General features: G+C 40.3%; 1 protein-coding gene across 1 annotated transcript in view; it reads right to left on the bottom strand.

The window, feature by feature from the left end:
* The window catches only part of RTEL1 (regulator of telomere elongation helicase 1), a gene marked incomplete in the record, with an annotated part of 4,697,248 nt that overhangs the window by 3,853,131 nt on the left and 820,317 nt on the right, over window positions 1-23,800 (bottom strand). Inside the window, 1 exon segment of the mRNA XM_044056976.1 lies at window positions 896-993. Coding sequence (XP_043912911.1) covers window positions 896-993 — 98 coding nt within the window.

The following is a 23,800-nucleotide window of genomic DNA, read 5'->3' on the forward strand; positions in this document are numbered from 1 at the left end:
TTTAACTCTTCTATCAGTGTTTGACCAATTAAATACATATGGTACCTGGAACGTGATTTGTGAGTTGGATTTTTGCCTGTTTGCTATGCTTTATAATTATTTTTTTCATTTTTAACTGGATGTGGGCCTGTTTGCCAAGACTAGCGATTCCCTTCTTATCCTGGGGCTGTGTCACTAAGTGAAGTTTTTTGCTTTGCTTTATTAGTACTATTAATCTCCTTTTCCTTTCTCCCTGAAATTCTACTGAATACCCAGCCTGAAATTCTTTCTTTGTCAAATTCACATGCTCATTTGTAGCAAAATGCATCTCCAGTAACGTAGTTACTTGCACCCTATACTTTTTAATATAATTCAATACTATATTTGTATATACCTGTAAGGCAACTTAAATTCCATGCTAATAATGATAAGCATCCATTCTGATAAAAATTCCATTATTCCTACATCTTGTATTAGACAGTTGTTTTGAATCTACATAAACTAAACATGAAAGCATTTCCCAATATTCAGAATACAAAAACAGCAGGAGTAATCATTTACCAATATTCTGCAGCACATAAAAACACGTGACCTAATTTCCTGCATCCATTTGTACGCCCACAAAGATATCAACATATTTTCAAAACTGTGTACACTAACATTCATATGCGTTTCACCAGTCATCTGCACATGTAGATTACAGATAACAAAAACTCAAATACTGGGCTACACAGAGTGCAGGAGTTCATAGGTTGGTAACAGGCCATCAGCCCTAGGGCCCATACAAGCCTAGCGATACAAATTCCCTGGCTATTTCTACACACACTATTTACTTCCCTCACAGTCACAGGTGTGTTTGTATAAACAGATAAAAGCAAGCAAAAACTGGCATGCTGCAAGTTTTTTCTATACTTACGGTCTGCTAAAAACTGGGTGATAAGCTCGAGTGCTTCTAAAATTGAACTTTTAGTCTGGAATGTTATTTTTGCTTGTGCAAACAAGTCAAAGATGAAACTGCAAGGCAAAACATACTTTCATTAAAGATGCAATACGGTAATGTGTTTGTGTCATAAGGTCTACAATTCTAATTCTAACATACTAAACAGATGGATGTCAAAAGCAGGGACAAACTGGGTACATAACTAGTGCAGTGGGTATATATGTACAACATCATAACTTGTACCCAAGTCACAGAAGTAAACAGGTATGCAAGCATGATCACTGAGAGAGCCAAATGCAAATGGTGGAATACTACGGCACTAGCTTCATGTGCTAAGTGTTGCTGCATTTTCCTGAAATTAGGCTACAGTGAGGTCACTGAGGTAGAGCACTGTGCCTCATGGACCTTTTTCACACTAAGCTTGGGAGCACTGACTGACTAAGTGGCTTGCTCAGAGTTACACATCAAAACAAATAGGAATTAATCCCTTGAGAACAGAAGTAGAAGTAGAAACTTTAAATACAAAACTGGACACTACCTAGTCGGAAAACAATTGACTTTATCCGCTTCCTTCTTAATTATTTATTTATTTTAAGAAGCAATCATGCTTGGAGGTGAACACACCCTACAACAGTGCATATTGTAGTATCACACACATCCCACACTACAAAAGAATGCCAAACTCAAAGTCTTATCAGCTCTTTTTGGTCCTCACACAGTGCATGTCTTGATCTTAACACACATCAATAGAACAGTCCCACATTCAGTGTCTACTTTGTAAGTGACCATGTGGTCAGCAAATAATGAACTAAGGCAAGGACTTGTAATCTATTATGTTGTACAGAATGACGAAAAGCATTAAACTACCTGCATAACGCATCTTCAGAACCACATGGCATGCACAGTAACAAATCCCACCTACTTCATGAATATTCATTAGATTGCTGAACACTTTTGTAAAGTTAATGAATATAAAATTAGGCATACATCTATGGTGCAAAGAAACAAAAAATGCAAACCTGAAATTAAAAAGAAATTAGAATGTGTTGTAATGAAAAACCAAACATGTCAGTTTATTTTTGGTAATCCCTGCCATGTTTAGTAAGTGTTGCTGCCGGAGTTCTTATCCCAGTGTACTTTTAGTTATGTAAATGTACACTCTTCTTGTTAAAGTGGAGGCTCTAAGCACAACTAGGGTTACCACCTGTCCCACTTTGCGAGGGACAGTCCCTCTTTGGGCAGTTGTGTCCTGACAAAAAAATTTAAAAATGGCAAATGTCCTGACATTTTAGAACAAAATTATTTCCTATATTTTTATGTAATAGTTACATAAAACAGTTATTCTGTATCTAAAATACTTAAATGTTATAAGAAACAGAATAAGCAACTAAAATGCTACAAGAATAAGCTTTTATTTAGGCAAAACAATTAGGTTCTATCCTTTGTACTGACCGTGGGTAAGCTGATGTTTGTCCCAAAAATGTCCCACTTTGGCCATTTGAAAAGGTGGCAACCCTAAGCACAACCCTACCAGAACCTTAATTCTAATCTTAACCCTTCCACCCAGTTCCTAGCCCTTATTTCAAGCCTTGCTCACTAATCCATTCCCTAAAGCTCTTAACTCCCTCCCTAGAGAATCACTAGGGAATTTATATTTAGGATTTGTGGTCTGCCATTCGGGTTAGGGAGTGAGGGGGTAAGAAGGGACAAAGTGGGAATTTCAGGTTTAGAGTTACAGTTCCTGGATGGCTGTGTACATAAGAAAAAATCTGATACTTGCCATTTAAATAACAAGAACAATGTGAGTTTGCCCAAAAAACATCAGCACAACAATTTACATACAATTACAAATGTGCTGGGACAAGCACTAAAGTAAGCAACTAATAATGTCCAACAGAGTAAGCATTATTAGGAAACCAACAGACTCCACAAAAGAATTATGAGGCCTGACTGGGAAAGTAGACAGCCTTTCCACCTCTAGAAGGTCCACCATTTCCCCCAATAATGTCCACTCTGGAGGGCATTATTGCACTTATAAAATGGGCCATTTGTTAATTTGGTTTGCATTTGTTTTATTATTAGTATATGCATTTATTTTATATTTTTTATGTAAAACAGTTCCTTTGCCTAATGTTTCATAGCGGCTGTGGAAAATTTAACTGCAGCTGGAGGACATACTTTACCATCCAAAACATACATAAAGTATTTAATGTGTACTACACACACACACACACACACACACACACACACACACACACACACACAGTTGCAAAAGCAAAGAATAGGGCACCAGCTTCTGGAAAGTGACTCAGTAGGTGGCACAAAGAAACTATATCAGGTTGCAAGGCAAAGACAGAAAGATAAAGAAGATGGTCAGACACCCTTCATAACAGATGCCAGCAACAGCCTTCTCACTAGTCCACAGAACAAATGAATATATAATGAGTACTTCCAGCAGCTTCCAAATGAAAAAAAAACCCACAGCAGCTGAACTGCACCAGAAACAGTCTATGATGAGAGAAGAGGAGGAGCCCACCCTAGAAGAAGTAAGAATAGCACTAAGGAAAATGAAGTCAAGGAAAGCAACAGGCTCAGATGAGGTTACAGCAGATATGATAAAGATGCTGGGTGAGACAGGGAGTAATGGCTTCTGGGGGTACTCATAGCAGTGTGGAGCGAAATACATATTCCAGATGACTGGAGAATAAGCATACTCCTGCCAGTGTACAAAAACAAAGGGGACATCCACAACTGTGGGCAGTACAGAGGCATCAAACTCCTGTCACATTGCATGAAAGTTCTGGAGAAGGGTGACTGATAAATGGATACACGGAGTAGTAGAAATGAAGATGGGAAATGAGCAGTTTGGATTCAGATCAAGATGCAGCACAACTGACCCAATGTTTGCAGTGGGACAAGTAGTTGCGATGAAGCTAGAGATGAGCAAAGAGTTCATCTGGGCTCTCCTAGACTTGAAGAAAGCATCTGACAAGGTCCCAGGAAAGCTGATTTTGGGCAGTACTGTGGTGGTTTGAAGCCCCAGAAACATTGGTAAAATTAGTGCAGGCTATGTACAAGGACCCAATGACTCAAGTAAGAACAGTGTTTAGTTTCACAGAGAGACTCCCAGTGGCAGTGGGTGTACATCCGGGTTCAGCTTTAAGCCCACTGCTGTTCATACTTGTGATGGACTACATTAGCAAACAGGTCAGAGGGGACAGATCAAAGTTGGTGTATGCAGATGATGCAGCATTACAAGTAGACTCCAAGCAAGAACTTCAGCAAAGGATAGGGGAATGGAATGCAAAACTGAAGGCACATGGGATGAAAAGTACAGTTGCGTACATTTACCATAAATGTAGATGTTCGAGTGTATTCACTGTTGCAGTCATTACATTCGGGAAATCTGCTGGCAGGTTGCCCTCAGTCGGCCTGATTAACAAAGTCTTGGGTCCAGCGTCGGTTACTGTCCCTTCTTCCATGACCTCAGGGGTATGAAACATGCAGCAGACGCCATTACGTCAGTTTTTCTTGCCCCAGATATATATGTATATATATATATATATATATATATATATATATATATATATATATATATATATATATATATATATATATATATATATATGTGTGTGTATATATATATATATATATATATATATATATATATATATATATATATATATATATACACACACACATACACACATATATCTGTAATAAGAAACACAAAAATATACCTCCAAACAAAAGCAAATACACCAAAAAGGCTTTTAAGCATAGTAAATGAAAGAAGAGGTATAGTAGAAGAAAAACAGGGGGCTGGAGGGAGGGTAACCTGGAATGAAACAGTGAATACACTGGAACATCTACATTTATGGTAAGTGTACACAACTGTACTACGTTCGTGTTTTACTGTTGCAGTCATTACATTTGGGTAGATTCCTAAAGCTAAGGTTGGGAGGATGGATTTATACAGCATTAGGAACAGCTATAAGGCCCTGCAAAACAGCAGTGGCAAAGCCAGCTCTGGATTTAGAGAAAATTGGTAAGTGATCATGCTTGGTGAAAGTATGAACTGAACTCCAGGTAGCAGCTTCTAGAATATCCCTGGTAGGAAACACCTCTGAGAAAGGCTGCTTAAGGAGATACAGCCCTGGTGGGATGAAATCTGATCCCCTGGGGGATAGGTTTTCCATGGTGCTTATTAACAGAAATGAATACAATGGCTTATTCATTTAGAAATAGTTTGCTTTGAAATAGCCTTCCCCTCTGCCCCTGCAGCAAATGCTACCAGCAGTTGTTCAGATTTTGAGATTTAGTCATGTCCAAGTAGAATCTAAGTTGTCTGTGTACATCCAATGAATGCAGAATCCGCTCTCCCTTGTTCTATGGATTGGGAAAGAAAGTTGGCAAATGAATGGACTGATTAAGAGCCACACTGGATACCACCTTGGGCATGAATGATGGACTGCTCCTGAGTGACACCCTGTCCGCATGAAAGATGATGAACAGCTCCACTGCCGTAAGGGGCTGCAATTCAGATATCATTCTAGCTGAAGTGATTGCTAAAAGGAAGGCTGTTTTCCAGGAAAGAAATTTTAATTCTGCAGTTGCAGCTGGCTCGAAAGGAGGTAGAGTGGGTTTCTCCAATACAAAGTTAAGATCCCAGGCAGGGGTTGGAGCTCTCCTGGGTGATCTCAAGTTTTTGGCCACTCTGAGGCACTGTTTTAGAAGAGGATGAGAGAAGAAGATGGGGTCTGTGTTGTAATGAGTTGAAATGGCTGAAGCATGGATTTTATGGAAGAAAAAGACATGCCCTTGTGAAGCATCTCAATTAAGTATTGCAAAATCTGAGGTAAATTGGGCACTGCTGTGCTCATCCCTTGAGATTGATTCCAGGCACAGAATATTTTCCATTTGTCAGCATAAGATTTTCTAGTACTAGGTCTTCTCGCCTCCAAAATGACATCACAGGTTTGCTGAGGGATGCTAAGGGGGAATTTAAATGATTAGCCAAGCTGCAAGATTCAATGTTTGGAGTTGAAGGTGGAGAATTTGGTTCTCCTGCTGAGACAGTAAAGGTGTCTGAGGCAGGTGTCATGGAGAAATGAGTGACACACTGCACAGGAGTGGGCACCAGTGCTGGTGAGGCCAGTCCGGAGCAATCAAAATCATTTTTGGTTTGTCCTGTTTGACTTTTAATAGAACTTTTGAGAACAAAGGCAGAGGGGGAAAGGCATAGACCGATAGGTTTTTCCAGCTGAAGGACAGAGCATCCACTTTCCAGGCTTTTTGTGATGAGTTCGTGTGCAAAATTTGTCCAAATGGTAGTTCTGAGGTGAAGCCAAAAGATCCATGTCTGGGGCTCCCCCATTTGCGTGTCAACATGTTGAAAATCTGTGGTTCCAGTTTCCATTCATGAGGGTCCATGAGATTTCTGCTTAGTTCGTCTGCCAGAACATTCTGCTTCCCTGGCAGGAATTGAGCTTGTAGTTTTACTTGGTAGCTCAAGGCCGTGTTCCACAATGCCATGGCTAGTCTGCAGAGGGGGTAGGAATGTGTACCCCCCTGCTTGTTTATGTGCCACATGACCGTGGTGTTGTCCATCTTTACCAGTAATTGTCCGGGATGGAGGTAGTCCTTGAAGGCTGTCAGTGCATTCTGTACAGCTAGTATTTCTTTGATTGATATGAAGGTGCATTTGTTTTGGGCTCCATTTGCCCTGAATGCACTTCCCTGCCAGATGAGCCCCCCCCCATGCATAATCTGATGCGTCTGTAGTTAGGTTTTGGGTGGCAGGGGATGGTGTGAATGGCAGTCCCTTGTTTTGGTGGCAGGCCTCTGCCCACCATAGGAACTCTAGGCGCAGGAAAGGTACGACAGGAATCATTGTTTCCAGGCTGTGACAATGTTGCCTCCATAAACTTTTTAAGTACCACTGAAGTTTCTTCATATGCAGTCTTGCATATGGAATTAGAATAATGTAGGAGGCCATGAACCCCAAGGCATGCAGTATTTGCCTTGCAGACAGCAGGGTTTTTGTGGCCACCTGTTTGAATTAAGTCACCAAATGAATTTGCTTTTCTGGCGTAAGGAAAGTCATCTGGGCAGTTGTATTCAAGCTTACACCCAGGAATGTAATATTTTGAGTGGGTACCAGTTGAGTTTTCTTTTCATTTATTTTGTACCCTAGACAGGTTAGAACTCTTTTTACAAACGCCAGATGTTTTAGAAGAATGGCCTGGTTTTCTGCCTGAATTAGACACTCGTCCGGGTATGGATATATTTGAATATTTCTTTGCCTGCAAAATGCAATTACTGGAGCCAGGCACTTTGTGAATATCTTGGGTGCAGTAGCCAAGCCAAAGGGCAGTACAGAGAAATGATTATACATGCAGCCTGCTTTGAAGCATAGGAATCTTCTGCAAGATTCCCTGATTGGGATATGCAGGTAAGCCTTTTAAGTAGAGAGTTGCCAACCAGGCATCCTTGCCTAGCATAGGAAGTAAGTGGTGAAGAGTCAGCATCTTGAATTTTGGAATGTCCACGAAGGTGTTTAGAGTAGACAGGTCCAGAATTGGACGCCATGATTTGACTTTTCTGGGTACCAGGAAAAGTCTGGAATAGAAACCTTGTCCCTTTTCCTCTTCTGGTACTAGTTGAATAGCCCCCATGTTTAGGAGGGAAAGTACTTGTTTCTGATCCTCTGCCCACTGATTTGGGGGAAGGTCTGGCCACCCGTTTGGAGCTGACAGCATGTGGAAATGAAATCTGTATCCGTGGGACACTATATTTAAAACCCATTTGTCCTGGGTTATAAGTTGCCAGTTTTTTGAATGAAGAGCCAATTTTCCCCCCAAAGGGGCGACTAAGAGATAAGTGCTTGGTAATTTTAAAGAGAAGTCATTGAGACTGTTTACCATAGGGTGGTGCCTTGTTGTTGCCAGATTTGAAAGTGGAAGCACCCCATTGCTTAGTTCTCAAAGTCCCTTGGGACTGAAACTGGTGCTTTTGGAATGTCTGGGTTTGACTGTAGTGGCTCTGAAGGGGGCTGGAAAGGACCTGCTCTTAGCAGGCCAATGCCTGCTAAATCTAAGAGGTTGCACTTGTAAGAAATCTTTTACAGTTTGCATAGATTTAGCTTCATCTTCCATCTTTTTTTAGAACTTCTTCAGCCTTATTGCCAAATAGGCGGTCCTGCTGTAAAGGAGCATCCAAAAGTTTTGCTTTAACATGATTAGGCAGAGATTGCTCCTTAAGTCAACCATGCCTTCTAAGTACAGACCCTGTAACAGCGGCCCTACAAGAGGCCTCTAAAGAATCAAAACCACATTGCAAAGTATGTTTGCCAACTTGTTCAGCTGAATGCAGTAAATCCTGCAAATCTTTATTCTCCACACAGTCAGAAATCAACATCATTTTCTGTTTAAGCAATTCCACAATACGCTGTTGATATTTTAAAATATGAAATTGACAGTTTAAAGCCCTGATTGCTAATGCTGAAGTATAAACCTTTTTACCCCATCTATCCAGCGCCCTGGAGTCTCCATCAGAAGGGGTAGGATTTTTTGCAGTAAAAGCCGTATTGCCCTTGGGCCCCCTGAGAAATGGTTTCAGGGTCCGCAACAGGATTTATTAAAAGAAATTTCTGGGACTCAGGAACCCCGTAGTACTGGTCTGGTTTGCTAGGGGCTGGAGTTAAGGAATCAGGGGCCATACTGGATTCCGAAAAGACATCAACAATATCTAGTACAGGAGGTATAGCCAAAGGCCTATGCTGAAGAAGGAAATCCCTAAGCCTCTTTTTGTATTCAGAGAAATCCTGACTTTCCCAGTGGAAATGCTCTCTTAAGGTATGTAAAGTTTCCCCAAAACAGAAATCCTCAGGCGGAGAAGCAGAGGGAATGGAATCCTCTGCAGAGTCCTCATAAGTAGGTATGGACGAATACAGACCATTGGAAGAGTCAGAAGAAACAGAGTCCTGTTCAGAAGTCTCATAGTCATATTCAATCCTAGGCCTCTTTTGGGGGGGGGGGTGGTTGACTACCCCTGATTAGAATAATTAAATCTTCAGCCATTTTGATCATTTGTTTTTTAGGCATAGGGGCCTGAACATGTGGCCTGGGCATCGGTTTTTAGACATAGATCGAGATTTAGGCCTTAGCACTGAAGTTGGAGTCTGTTTAATATGCAAGTCTGTAGGTCTGAATACACCCTCAAAAGCCATGCCTGCTCAGTGGCTCCGGACCAATCCAAGGTAGAGACATCTGCGGGTTCCATATGTGAAGTATCTTGTGGCATACAGGACTCCGTATGGGTCTCAGTAGAGGCCTGGAATCAGTAGCAGTGGGTATCAGGGGCTGTGAAACACCTCACTGAGTACTGGTGAACTGGTGACTGGCTTAGGAGAAGCGTCGTCGGCAGCTTTGGACCTCAGCGGCCTGTCTCTTTCTTTGCGTTTTTTCAGTATTCCGGTAGTTGGATGGCTAACCATCATTTCTGGATAATTAAACAGAGAACTGAAATATTTTGAAGCAAAAATGTACTGACTGACAGTGCGCTGATTAAATAAAGCACAAAACCGACAGCAAGGTACGTCATGGTCAGGACCTAGGCAAGGAATACAGTACAAATGAAAATCCTTATGAGGTATTTGCTTCCCACAAGTAATACAATTATTAACTTTTACTGACATCGGAAAGGAGCAAGAAAAAGTTTCCCCAACGGGGTACTTAGCTTTTAGTTGAAGACTTCGGTTCTGAAACTCGAAAACGAAAATTTCAGGAGTCGGCCGATCGGCACTTGTGAACTGCTTCTGCTTCGGGCAACACGGGGCAAGAAAGACTGATGTAATGGCGTCGGCTGCATGTTTTATCCCCCTGACATCATAGAAGAAGGGACAGCAACCAACGCAGGACCCAAGACAGTTAATCAGGCCAACAGAGGGCAACCTGCCAGCAGATTACCCGAATGTAATGACTGCAACAGTGAAGCACGAACATCTAAGATCTTAAGACACTGGTAATGGCAGCAAACTGTGGAAATAAGAAGCTGAGAACTGACACAGAATGGAAGATGTTGGAATAGGTTTGACAGCTTCAAGCACCTGGGAGGGGTGGCTGAGAAGGGTAGAGTGAATGAAGACATCAAAACTAGAATAAGAGAGGCTGCAGCAAACTGACAGTGTCAGGTGTAGTGTATGACAAAAGAATGCAAAAGAAACTCAAAACAGTGGTGCAACTAGTATTACTGTAGGGTATAGAAACCTGGGCAGTAAAGGCAGGAGCAGATGAAGTTGGAGGTGATGGAAATTAAGTGCCTGAAATGGGTGCTAGGATGCACACACTGGGACAGAAGAAGAAATGAGGACAACTGCAGAAGCCAAAGAAGCTCCAATTACAGAAAAGATCAAAGAGAACAGATTACGGTGATTTGGGCACATGTGCAGAAAAGCAGAAGACAATCTGGTGAAGATGATGATTTTGGACAGACAGGAAGAAGGTAAGAGGAAATTAGGGCGTTCAGAAAAGAGGTGGATGAATTGTGAGAGAAAATATCTGCAACAGTCAGGCTTAAGTGTTGAAGAAGGCAGATGTATAGCATTGAATTGAGAGATATGGCAACAGTGAACATGATACCCCAACTTCAAACAGAAAACTGGAAGAGGATGCTTAATGATGATGACAAATACACAAATTCAGAGCTAGACAGTCTTACACATATGCAGAAAATCAGATACATATCCACACACATGCTTGCATAGGTACAGACTCTTACTCCTATGATCCTATGTTACACACACACAAATAGACCCAGCAATTACAGCTAGTTTCATTACTGTCTATACCTCAGATGTTCCACAGTGATGAAATGAAAGAAAAAAATTAATGTAGTACAAAGTAATGTAGCTTCTCTCACAATATACCTTTCAACTGTCTATATTTGCACAGTATCTCTGATTATGCCTCATTTTTGCTGGGTTCCTCAAAAATCATTTGCTTTTCAAGAACATCTCTGAGGACCACTGTCTAGAATTCTTGAACAATGTTCACACATACACACAGACTGCTAAAATCATCCTTTCTAAGTGCTGCAGATAGTGAGAGGAAAAGTTAAACAGCAGCTTCTTGTAACTGCTATTTACAATAACTTATTTTTCAGTTTTTTTTTTGTTCAGTTTTATTTAAGCTACTCTTTTAAACTTACATTTGTTAAATGTTCAAAATAGGCAGTTCTGGCTCACTACAAGGGTGAATCTTTAGGTGGAGTTCAAGCCAGATGAGCATGTGCTTTCATAGTGCATGTTACACTGGCAGCCAATGGGAACTCTGTGCAGAGGCACACTTCCCCTTGGCTGACGGCAATGGAACAGTTTTATGAAGCTGCCAAATGGGAGTGGGTACTCCTGGAGGAGAGGGTAGGTCATACCACAGGATAAGCAAAATAACCCACTCTCTACCATCTGACTCTCACTGGGGAATGGTGAGCTGATGGGGATTCCATGGCAAGAATGGTCTGTAAAGGCTCTCATCTAGCCAAAAAATGCCTGGCCTTTACCCTTCAAAAAATGGGCCAATTGGAAGACAATGATGGAGTCACTCGGCAAGGTCCTGGAGGGAGCAGGCTTCCATGTAGCCAACTGCAATTTTTTGGATGCATTAACTAGTCTCTCAATATTCAAGCCAGTATCAGCGCAGGTTGGATTATCTTTGACAAAACAGATAAATTCCACCATGGACGCCTACTTCAAAGCGCAGGATCTTTTTACCCAGTTTTGTCAGATTTGGTAGATGAAATCTACCCATGTACTGTGCCCGATTCAATGAGGATGAGCAGTAATGTCACATAACCACAAAACTATATAACTGAAAGTACAATGACAAACCATGACTTTTGTAGGGACAATGTATTCCTCCTGCAACCTACAATGTAGAGGTTCTCCCACACACCCTCAGTCTCCAAAATGACGACAAACTGAATAAATGATTTTCCTTCTTATCTTAGTTGGGGGTGACATTGGGGTAGAATATTTAGAGAAAGGGAAGGTATGGGAGGAGTGTATCCCTTCCCTTGCAAGAAATGCTTTAAAACCATATTTACATTCAACGTGCAATGGCCTGATGTGGGTAGCAGAAATCTACAATAAGAAAGGCAGTCATCAAACTGGTTTGCTTTGATCTTTAGAAGCAAACCTGATAGCTTCTTGAAGATATAGCAGGTCCAAATTATGGCAGAAGACCTTTATGATCCAGCTTCTTGAAGATAAAGCATGTCCAAATTATGGCAGAAGACCTTTATGATCTGCCATCAACTTCTTCAAATTTCCCCTCTGAAACACAGCCAAACTCAATCGAGGAAAATGCGTCTGTGAAGAATGAGGAATGCACTTTAATATCAATGCATCCATGAAGAATGAGGAAAGCACCTAAATGTCATAACGCCTTGCCTCTCCACCCTCGTGCGGGCTAAATCATTCAAGAGGACAACCCCATCATTCCAACATTCTCAGTCCAAACTATAGTCTGGAATGCCAAAGGAGGAACAGCCAGGTTCTCCAACTTTGACCCATTATGTCAAACCATCAGAAAAGGTAAGTGAATTTAAGAATGGAATCAAAGTCAGACATGCCCTATGGGTCTGTTTTTCTCTGAAGTAAGGGGATCAAGCTGTGGACAAGGACTGACTGCACCCCTGAAAAGGACTGTAGAGGCTTTCTTTTCTTTGGAATGGGACCACAGATTCTACTCCTGTTTTGTTTTGCTGCTAAAAGGGATAAATTATTTCTCTGCATCCACAATCTCAGCAACTCCAGCAAACACTACCCATATATCATGTTCCAGATGGTGATTCTCAAGGCAGTAACTCAGGAAAGGATGGTATTGTTAGACATGATAATTGTATTCCTGAGCACCAATGTATGGAGTTCAAAAAGAAAATTGCTTCATTTCAGTCATGAAGGCATCACTTCCAATACAACTACAGCAGCAACTATTCCTACTCTCTCTTTAAATACACTTTCTAGCATTCATTCTTGCAACACAACTAGCATTATTCAGAAACTGGTTTAACCTTTATATTCTGTTGCTCCCCTTCTACATTCTTATTTTTTGCTCATTACGTAAATACACTTGAAGTGTACACATTACCAGCAGTAAGTGCTACATATTTATGTACTTGTTTAGGCTTCTGCTGCATGCATTATTTTTTTACCTTTCATGTATTACTGCAACTCTGGCACTACTCTCCCTGGGCCTCTGCTGTAATGGGGCTCCATGGAAAAGCAGTACTTCCCCAATAAACAATTGCAAATGAATGAATGAATAAATAAAACAAAATGCTGTTCTGGACCCTGAGTACTCACAATGGTGTTGACTGTTGTGTCTGAAACCCTAGAGATAACATATTTCTTGTGGTCCCACTTACCTGGATGACTGGCTACTGGTAACCTCAATGAAAAAATCCACATTGACCTGCATTCCTGTGTTTCCACCCCACAGGAGTGAGCATAAACTCACTCTCTCTCTGATCCTTTATCACAGGATCTGCTTTATCAGGACAAAGCTAAATACTGTGCACTACTAGGCTTTCCTGACTGCAGTATAAATTTTGCAGCTTGCTTGAGAATGCATCAGAGAGCTACAGCACGTTCTGTATCTGACAACTGACAGTCTTCATAGTATATATTCACTGTACAATTCACAGGATCATAGGAAGTTAGTAGGCTAATGGACCCTAGTGCCCTTACAAGCCTAGCCAAGTTCTACCATTATTTCCGCAATCAGCAACTATTGCCCCTGTTCAAGACGGACACAGATGGAACCCCCCCCCCAGTGGTGAATTTAGAGTTACCCATCCAACTGTCCCAATTGAAGAGGGCCAATAAGGTGCTCTGACATGAAGTAGGTGGTTTGCTCCAAAGGTGTGGTAACTTCTGGGAGATAAATCTGTGCCTCCAGCAGGTTCTATTAATGTTACATACCAGGTGTTTTAACAGTATTCTGTATGGTGACAGATGCCAAAATCTTTGTGGTAAAATGCAGTTAGCAGCATTCAGACTAATTAACAGTTTCAGCGGCACACAACAGGTAGCCCACTCAACTTTGGTGCTGGAGGAGCAGACGGCTGTGGGTTCTTTCCCCACTCCAGGTGACTGAATTGCTGACAGGACACTGCAGTGCAGCATTTGAGAGTGGTACACTCCTGAGCTTGCCGATACTTCAGATCAGACGTTATACTAAAGGCTCATTTGTTTGAGCTGATGGTAGTTCAGGTGGAAGATTCCACGGCAGCTACTGAAGAGAGAAGGGGATGTTCCCAGATACCTTAGCAAAATTTGCCCTAGTAGTATTTATACCACAAGACGTCTCATCTGAAGAGAGGCCACAAGCCCAGTGGGACTAACTCAGCCAACAAAGGATGGATAAAATTAAACAATCTCATGGTACCATCTGTCCAGCTGAGCATCTGGATGCTTCAGTGAACTGTCATTTGTTCACGGCTGTAGTAGCATTATATGCTCTTAGACTCTTGCTACCAAGCTCTGGATGGAACGTCAACCCAGGCGGGGGGGGTTCCACATCAACCAGCTGGAGCTGCATACAAGAACCCTCCTAATTCAGTCAGACAGGTCAAGAAGTGTTACCTAAATAAGCAATAGGCTACACATCCCAGTTGAACGCTACCAGGTAAATCTTTGGTATGTGGACTCCCATTATCCATGGAAAAATATTTCATGGGCCACTTCACCAGAGGCACAACTACTTTGAGTGCTTACTTCAATAATGAGCCCATTGCAGATACCTGTTCTGTCACAACTTCATACCTTCAAGAACTGTTGGCATGACTGTAATTCTAAGCATATGGTATCCTTTTGGGCTTCTTTATACAAGTAATCTCAGTAGTATCCCCAAAGTCTCAACCCACTAAACAAGTTTAGTGGGTCTAAAAACAAAACACTGTAAGAAACTTCTCTGTGTGGAATCCATATATATATACATCTAGTTAATCACTGTATATTAATCAGATCAGATAATGGTAGTAGAGGTAGCAAACTTAAACTCGTCCTAAGTCAAAAAAATAATAAAAAGTATATAATTTGAATTATTATACAGAATTACTAAGTATTCGAAAGTAATCCAAGCAGGGTAGGCAGTTTGTTTCCAGTCGAAAATCCTTTATTAAGTACACAGACAAGCATTCCAAGTAGAACAAAAACAAAGTAATAGTTTTCTCACAAGCTTTCTAACTATATATATATATATATATATATATATATATATATATATATATATAAATAAATAAATAAATACATTTTTTAAATCAGGCAAGAGAGTGATTTATTGTGCTGTAAAACAAAGTATTCTTAGTATACATGTTAAATTCACATCCCTTTCCCCATCAGTGTGACATTCAAGCTGGTCCTGCCCTACTTAGTAGCTGTCATAATAATATAACTCTTATGCATTTAAATTAAATTAATAATGATGCGGTACCTCTTATTTAACAAGACTATAAAGTCTGTGATTTTATCCAAGACAACATACTAAATGGCTGCAAATATATAAACCTTAGACCACTTGACAATCTAAAAAAATATATAAATATTTGCATTATAAATGCAAATTTAACATGTATATCAATAACATTACTTTACAGCATAATAAACCACTCCCTTGCCTGATAAAATTATATATATATATATATATATATATATATATATATATATATATATATATATATATGTATATGTATATAGTTAGAAAGATGTGAGGAAACTATTACTGTTATTTTTGTTTTACTTGGATCGCTTGTCTCTGCACTTAAAGGATTTTCGGCTGGAAACAGACTGGCTACCCTGCTTGGATTACTTTGGAATACTTCGTAATTTGGTATAATATTTAGAATTATACATTTTTTTCCCCTTCGGACGAATTTAGGTTTGCTACCTCTTCTACCATTATCTGATCTGATAAAAATACAGTTATTAACTAGATATATATGAACTGAAAACCTTCCACACAGAAGTTTTACACTGTTTTGTTTTCTTTTGTACTTCTTTAGTACAGAACCCATCTTTCTGATTCCTAGCCTTTTGGGCGTTTCCCAGGTGGTGAACTCACTTCTTGGAATTCACTCTATTTGCTGACCAACCAAAAAGGAGTGCTCTTAATGTGTGCCCTTACTCAGGCTATACCTGTCGCATCTGTGGGACCTACAGTATCACTTATTTTTTCTGTCTAGTGAACATTCAAGGCTTTGCAACACTTGGTTAGCCATATCAGTATACGTACACCTGATGGCAAAACCTGTACATCAGTAGGGATGAATGTGATACTATAGCATGTACAGTAGTATGATCATGGCTATCCCACCCCATTGGGCTGGGTTAATATCTGCAATTATAGCTTCCTCCCAATTTGGGTAATATTCCCATTTTTCTGCACATAACCCTGGAACACTGTACCTTTTGTGGCATTAACTTCCATAGTACTCTATGTTCATAGCTTAACCCTACACACAAACATATACACAGAGCCAGACTGCACTGTGGCATACCAGTGCGATGTTGACCTATTTAAACATAGAACAAGATATGTGTCTTACTATACCTGACAGCTAGCTGTACATTAACCAGGCAACATTACTTCATTAATGATGCAATGCTCCACAGGTATCTCTATACTTTATCTGCTCTACATAGCTGTGTGGTTGTAATGGCAGTGTCAATCTATATGTTGCAAACAGCATGCAGTGAGCATGGAGGTCATAGTAATGAAAACAGTTAGTGCCAATGTCCGTCAACTGCTGCCTGTGCTCAATGCACTATCCAAACTGTCACGTGTGATGATCATCACATCTAAAACAAGCTTGTGCATAATAAATGTGCATGCATGTAGTGCCACAATGCAGAGCTATGCTGGGCAAAAAATGACTCGAACATGCACCACTGTGGAGAAGTCTTCCATAATTCTCTTTTAGTGAACTTTCTGATTGGATATGGATACCTCAGCAAGTAGGAGAGCAGAGCTACCACATGGTGTTACAGGAATAGAGGACTTTCATGTTTTTCCTGCATAGAGGCAGAAGAGTGAGAGAGATGTACTATAAGCATTTATTTTCTGGGTACCTCTGTCTTGCATTATGCATACTGTACATGCAAGCTAAGGAGCATGCGCTTTGTTCTGCAGCTGCACAGGAACAGTGGCTAAACACAGCTTGGTGCTTAAGAAGATGGGAGTGCCTCTATTGGCACAAGATGTGTGTGTGTGCACACTCTACTGTACAACTGAGGCTTCATTTCTAGCATGTATGTGATCATTTCTTCCCATTTTGTCTCCCTTCTGCAGGTCTACTTATGTAAGAGGAGGAAAGCCCATGGTTATCTTGGCCTCCAACCAGATACTACCTCTGGTGCTGCATCATCAGTGGCTGTCGGGTACACTTAACAGTCACCAGTGTCCACCATGTCTAGCTTTATGGACTGAGGCGGTGAAGATTCCTCTCATGAAGGTGGACTGAAAGGTTCTCAAGTAGATGCCAATGCTGGTTGCTGCTGAATTGCATTGGCAAATGGTGACCTGCCATGGCAACATGCAGCACATTCTGGCATAACCAGTACAACCAGATGTGCGATTCTTGGGTTTGCTTCCCTCTTAGCTGGCCTGGCATACAAACATACAATAATCCTACCCCACACCATTTCTGTTGAGTTCCCTCCTTAAAGAGTCACTTTTCATTCTCTATTTATTATCCAACCCTCTCCAGCACCAATTGTTCACCCTCTGTATTTATTCATCCACTGTTCGCCACATGTTTTGTGTGAATATCATGTCCGTCAGTCTGTCACTATTACCTGCTCACTTTTGTCTATCCCACCCAGTCATCCCTCAGTACCTTCCCACGTATCCTTTTGTGAAAATTATAAAAGAGGTCCTCACCGAAAAAAATTACCCTCTCCCCACCAATAATGCCTTATTACCCTTCTGCTTACTCTTCTCCCTTTTCTGTCTTTCCTGTCTAGTCTCTTCATTTATAGGTTTCCCCTAAACTGTGGCAATCATTGCCACCTTATCTTACCAAAATCAGAACAGCTCAGACCTCCTTTCAGACAGTATTTTACCTAACAGAATATAACTGCACATGACAGAACAGAGGCCAAGTCACCTAACTCCCATGATTGCGCTATTACGCTCATCCTAGAAAACCTTAACTATTTAATCTCCTAATCTCTCCAACATATCAACTCATACCCACTACTACTTCATCTGCCCTATCCATTCTCTACTATATATCTAATATACACTTTTCCTGTTATTAGTTACTCTGTTGCAGCTCTTAGTACTCTACATTTTCTAATCTCTTCTCTGTTAAAATTTTCCTCCATACTTGTATATACTATCTGTTATTTTGGCTGGATCATATTTAAACACCAGTTTTATGCACTTTATATTCCTTTACGTAAATATGTGCGTTTTTTTATATCTGTTATGTCACTATACTGTATAATTTAATCTTACATGCTGTTACTATAATTAATCCTGGTCGAGTCTGTAAAAGGTCATATTTGACCAGTGCTCTTCCCCTGGTAAACAATTAAACAGGGTTGACACAGTGCTCTGCACCCACACACCGGTCCTTCTGTTAGTATATGTGCCCCGCAATGCTGTCTTTCTTGTGGTGGCCATCCGCAAGCTGCATCCACACATCAGTGCACTGAATGCAAGAGTCTGCATGGACTTGGTCTAGCTAACCTGCCTAAGATAAAACATCTGTCATGTCAGCCACAAGCACTGCTGTAAGCTGCTTCTACCATATGATAGTGTAGTAATGCACATCCCATTATCTCTGCCACTCTATTTTCTTATGGATTCTTTGTTCAACATATAGCTGGTATTCCCTGCTCACCATCGCCTTAATTAAGTCTCATACTAACACAGCAACCTCTGAATATCAACACTGTGCTTATGCACAGTGCTCATCTCTGAATCCCATCCCACGTTTTATGACATGTTTCTTCAAACATTTTGGAAGAATATTCAAAAATCTGCCACTCACACAGATGAGAATTTTAGAAAATTAAAACATCTTAAAATGTCATGCTCCGATTCCAACTCATGCTAATTATAAATCAAAGACCTGTGTTACAGAAGATCCTAGCAGTAAGCACAGCAAATTACACATTGAAAGAGCTCTAGTCCTCATCATTTGTGAAATATTTAAGTTTGCCTGAATGTGTATATAATTATTTCAGCTAGCCGCTGAAAAAGAAAAATATAACATTCTAGATGCTAGCACAACCTATGCAGTTATGATTGACCTTAGATTCAGGTTATCTTTATTGCTCACTAACTACTAGTTTTATGTTACATTCTTGTATTATTTTTTTAAATATTTCTTTATAATTATTAGGTTATGATTAAAGGGAATTTGTGTTAAACATTACAAATATGATCTATGTCCATGCTTAGCACTTGAAAAAGTAAATTATTGCAAATATAGTACATTTCAACAAAAAGTAAAAAAAAAATGTATGCTTGGCACAGAGGGAAAAAAAAGCCCTATCTGCACCCTAGACTATTCATGTTTGACTAGTGGCACAGGTACTGGAGGGACTGGGTGAGGGAGGATGGCTGTGAGCACTGGTTTGCTCATCTTGTGGGAGATGGGAGGCAGCTTGGCTTGTGCATTGGCAACACCTGCAGAAACACAAATGTATTGCTGCAGAATCAAGTCTAGTATGCCTGTACTGTAGTGAGCCTCTCAATGCAGGTATAGTGGAGCTCATATGCTGCTGTTGTGGGAGGAGACAGGACAGTCTACGAGATCTGCAAAATGGCCCATTCCTTAACACTTGGTATTTGCACCTGCTAGGGAATGAATGGACTCAAGTGCACTAGCCCTCACTGTGAACAAAAGGGTTAACTGGGTGTAAGAAGGGAAGCCACTGGGTGAATCCTGTTGTCAACAAAAAATTAAATACAATTGAACAACAAAAAATCATACTCAAAAATATATTCCTACTTTACTTCATTTGTGGTCTGTTATAACATTCAAGTTATTTTCTTTCATTACAGTCCCATTTTATAATGGACAACCTGGAAAGGCCTTCACATTCAGTTGCTTTTGTAAGGTGTGAAATTTAGCTCATCTGAGATGTACATATACTGCAGTAAAAACAAAAAACAAAGACCCCTTATTTTAGGCTTTTATTAATGAGACGTTCACCTGTTCAAACTACGAGTCTGTGGTGTAAGTAGGTGGTGCTATTAAGAAAACATAACAAACATGACAAACATGCTGATTTTCACCTAAGTGTGTAAAATTTTGACACAAATACTATGCTATTGGTCTGTGAGGATCTTAAGTCTAGCCTTAGATTTCCATTGTAGTTTTTAGTCCTTATATTTTGCGTATGAATAACCCAGAGATAGGTTAACAAGGATATGTAGGGAAATTTACATGTTTCCCCTACTTAAGTGGGACAGGGGGTGCCAATAATAGAGAATTTCCAAATTACATTTGAATAGATTAAGAGAAGTACTTTGCTTTACTTAAAGTGGAAGACTGTCCCACTGAAGCGGTATTATTCTCTGTGATAAACTATCACTCCAACATGTCCTATTTATTTTGCAAAAGAGATTAGGATCCATTAAACAAGTGTTCATGATACAACTAGACTTGCAAATGTGTAACAGGTCTGACAGAATAGGGTCCACTAAAGCTCTGTAAATGCAAGGCAGAGGTCCCTCTCAGTAGCCTGTATGATACTAAGAAAGGAAACCAGGCTTGAGATGGTTGCCATAGCTTTAAGTTTATTTATTTATTTTACATTTTTTTTTAAGCAAAAAAGCATTGTACTCATTCCAGTTGTGACAAGTGCTTGCACTGGTACATACTAAAAGGGGCATTATTCAATTAACAGTCTGCATCTGGACACAATGCCTTAAGATACAAGCTGTGTAATGAATAACAGTGGACATGCAGTGATTAAAGCAGAGTTCAATGCCAACATAGGTTCCCAAAATCATTAACTACAGGGTCAGTTTTCAGGGATGTGTTGTTAATGTGATAATGACTAAGTGAGTTATGCTTCCCAAAGGATAAGATTATACACTTCTTGCCATTTTGGTTTAATCCATGGTTTTGATACATTATTGTCTGGGTCAGGCAGCGGTGGCGTTGCTGCCTCACAGCAAGAGGTTCTCCCATTCGATTCTCGTCTTGGGTTGGGAGTGCCTTCTGTGTGGAGTCTGCATGTCTTCCCCAAGGTCGAGAGAACGTTCAAAAGACATGCGTTGAATGGGTGTGCCTTCATTGAAGGTTGAGCGTCGGGCTGGCAACTCGACACCATAAAAACCAACTGCCCATCATTAGCGGACCAGAGTTCCGCTGTGGCAACCCCTAACCGGGAAAAGACAAAAGACAAAACAACATTGTTTGGGTCAGGCCCTCATGGAGGTTTTTAGCATCCTCTGGGGAATTTATAATAGTACCAGGTTTGCAGTCATCTGCAAACTTGATCAGGTATAAACCCTTAACATTAGCTTTGACCTTCAAGAAATGCTAAAGAAGAGTGGCTAAAGGACTAAGCCCTGTAATACACAACTAGTGACAGGTCCTTTGCAGGCAGTATAGCTGCCCATTCTAACTTCATGAATTCTATTTGTGAGCCTATTTACTACCCAATCCCTATATGACATACATAGGAATTAGCATTTGTCTTGGAGAGATTTCCTACAATACCAAAGCACTAGATGGTGTTGAATGTCTTTGTGAGGTCTAGGTATGTGCACTGAACTGTTTTGCCCAAATCCATTACTTCAGTAACTTTTTCAAACAGTTTGATTGGGTTAAGTAGGCAGGTACTGTCCCTGATGAGCATGGAGAGAGTTGGGTCAAGAATCTGAAATGATCTTTCCATAGCCTTACAGATGAGACTGGTCAGGCTCATGGATCTATAATAGCCTGGGTCTGTTGAAGCCTCGCTTTTGTGCAAAGAAATGGTTGATGCTGCAGTCCTCCATTTATCCGGCACAGACACTATTCTGTGGCTGATTAGTATCTGCAGTGGATAAGACAACTCATGTTTCAAGATGCCCAGTAGACACCTGATATCTTATCTGGCTCCAAAGAAAGTGTCCTTAGCCTTAGATTTGAGTGGGTGGTGTACGAGGTCTGAATACTGGAAAGGGGTGTGTGTGTAAATTTTGTGCTAAATTTGTCCACTTTTAGATTGGGTATGTCCTTTGAGTCTGATTATGTGATACCATTTACTATTAGCTCTGCAAAGTACTGGGTATTGTTTCTGAGATTTATAATGTAATTAAAGAAGGCTTCGTCATTATCTTTCTCCTGGGAGGCTATATGCACTTCGCATCTGATTTTGGTTGATTTGATCAGGGTCTCGAGTTCCTTGTTTTGTTGAACAGTGTTTTTGGAATTTTGCAAGCTAATTTTATTTTTGAAATGCTAATGACCTAATAAGCCAAGTAAAGAGGCCTAGAGTTCTTGCAGTTATTACAAGACATATTCCTCAATGAGTATATCATGGAATATGCATGAATTAACACCATCCACACAAAGAGGACAGTATGTAAAAAAGCACTATAAAGCTGTAGCCCTGCAAGACACTCACTTCTTGGAATCAGAGCACCATGGGGTTATTTTCTCACTTTCGAAAGTCAGAAAAAAGGGGAATAATCATACTGGTATATACAGCATACAAACTCAAACAAGTACCAGTGTGACTCATAGTTCACATTGGTGTCAATGACTTGAAATGTACCTCCAAGGACTATATGAACAGAGGCATGATGGAGAACTTTGACTGTGTGCTTGGGCAGGTATAAGCAAGCATTGAGCAACATTCTACCTTCTCCAATTAGGATGTTGAAATTTGAAATAAAAACTGACTTCAATAAGTGGCTTAGTTTTTGGTGTCATTCAAAGGGGATCCAATATTTATTTGTTCCTTTTGTTTACTGGGAAAGAACTGGGCACAAGTTCCATTTTCAGCAGAGGCCTGGGGTGAAATGTTCCACTTCACAGAATGAGTAAAAGGCAGTTGAACAAGATTTGCATAATAAATGCACAAACATACATAAACGAATATTTGCCAAACTGGAGGATATCACCACCAGACTATCATGCTGTTTCACCAGGGATGGCCTACATCTGTCCCTTCTTGGGTTTCAATTATTGGCGAAAGACGCTATCTACCACCATAGTGCCTTTTTTAGGCAATGCCAACCTGATCAACCTAGCAACACAATAAAAGAAGCAAAGAAAAATATGAAGGTGGTACTGATCAGTGCTAGGAGCCTAAACAAGAAACTCCACTCCCTACACGTCCTTCTTCCACTACAGGACGTTAACATCTGCGCACTGATTTAAACATGGTTTAAAATTTTGGAGACCACTCGATGTACAAGGCTATAATATCTTCCAAATATTTAGACCAGCTACTGTACAACAGGAAGAGAAAAGGGAGAGGTGTCTCAATCTACATCCAGAAGAGAGAGAGAGACAAAGCTGGAAAAGTGATGCACTAGAGCTTCATGTCCAAATCACCATCAGAAAGTCCCCATACCATATATTACCTAGTTACAGAACTATAACACAAGAACGCCACAATGCTTATCTACAGAAACTAGAATCACTCAGCATTAAACTTGATTACATTTTCCTAAGTGATCTAGACTATCCAACTATAGACCTTTGTAGTTGCACCCCATAGGAACAAGTGCAGAGCAAACCCCGGAAACAAACCAATATGGAACCATAATATCAACAAGCTTTACACTAAAGAATTTTAATGAAAAAGAAAAAAAAACAGTAATTCCCAGAATGTTAGAGCCCTCAGCATTGAGATTAGCAACT

Source organism: Protopterus annectens, chromosome 14.part0, assembly GCF_019279795.1.
Source record: "Protopterus annectens isolate FY-2018-M chromosome 14.part0, PAN1.0, whole genome shotgun sequence".
NCBI lineage: Eukaryota > Metazoa > Chordata > Ceratodontiformes > Protopteridae > Protopterus > Protopterus annectens.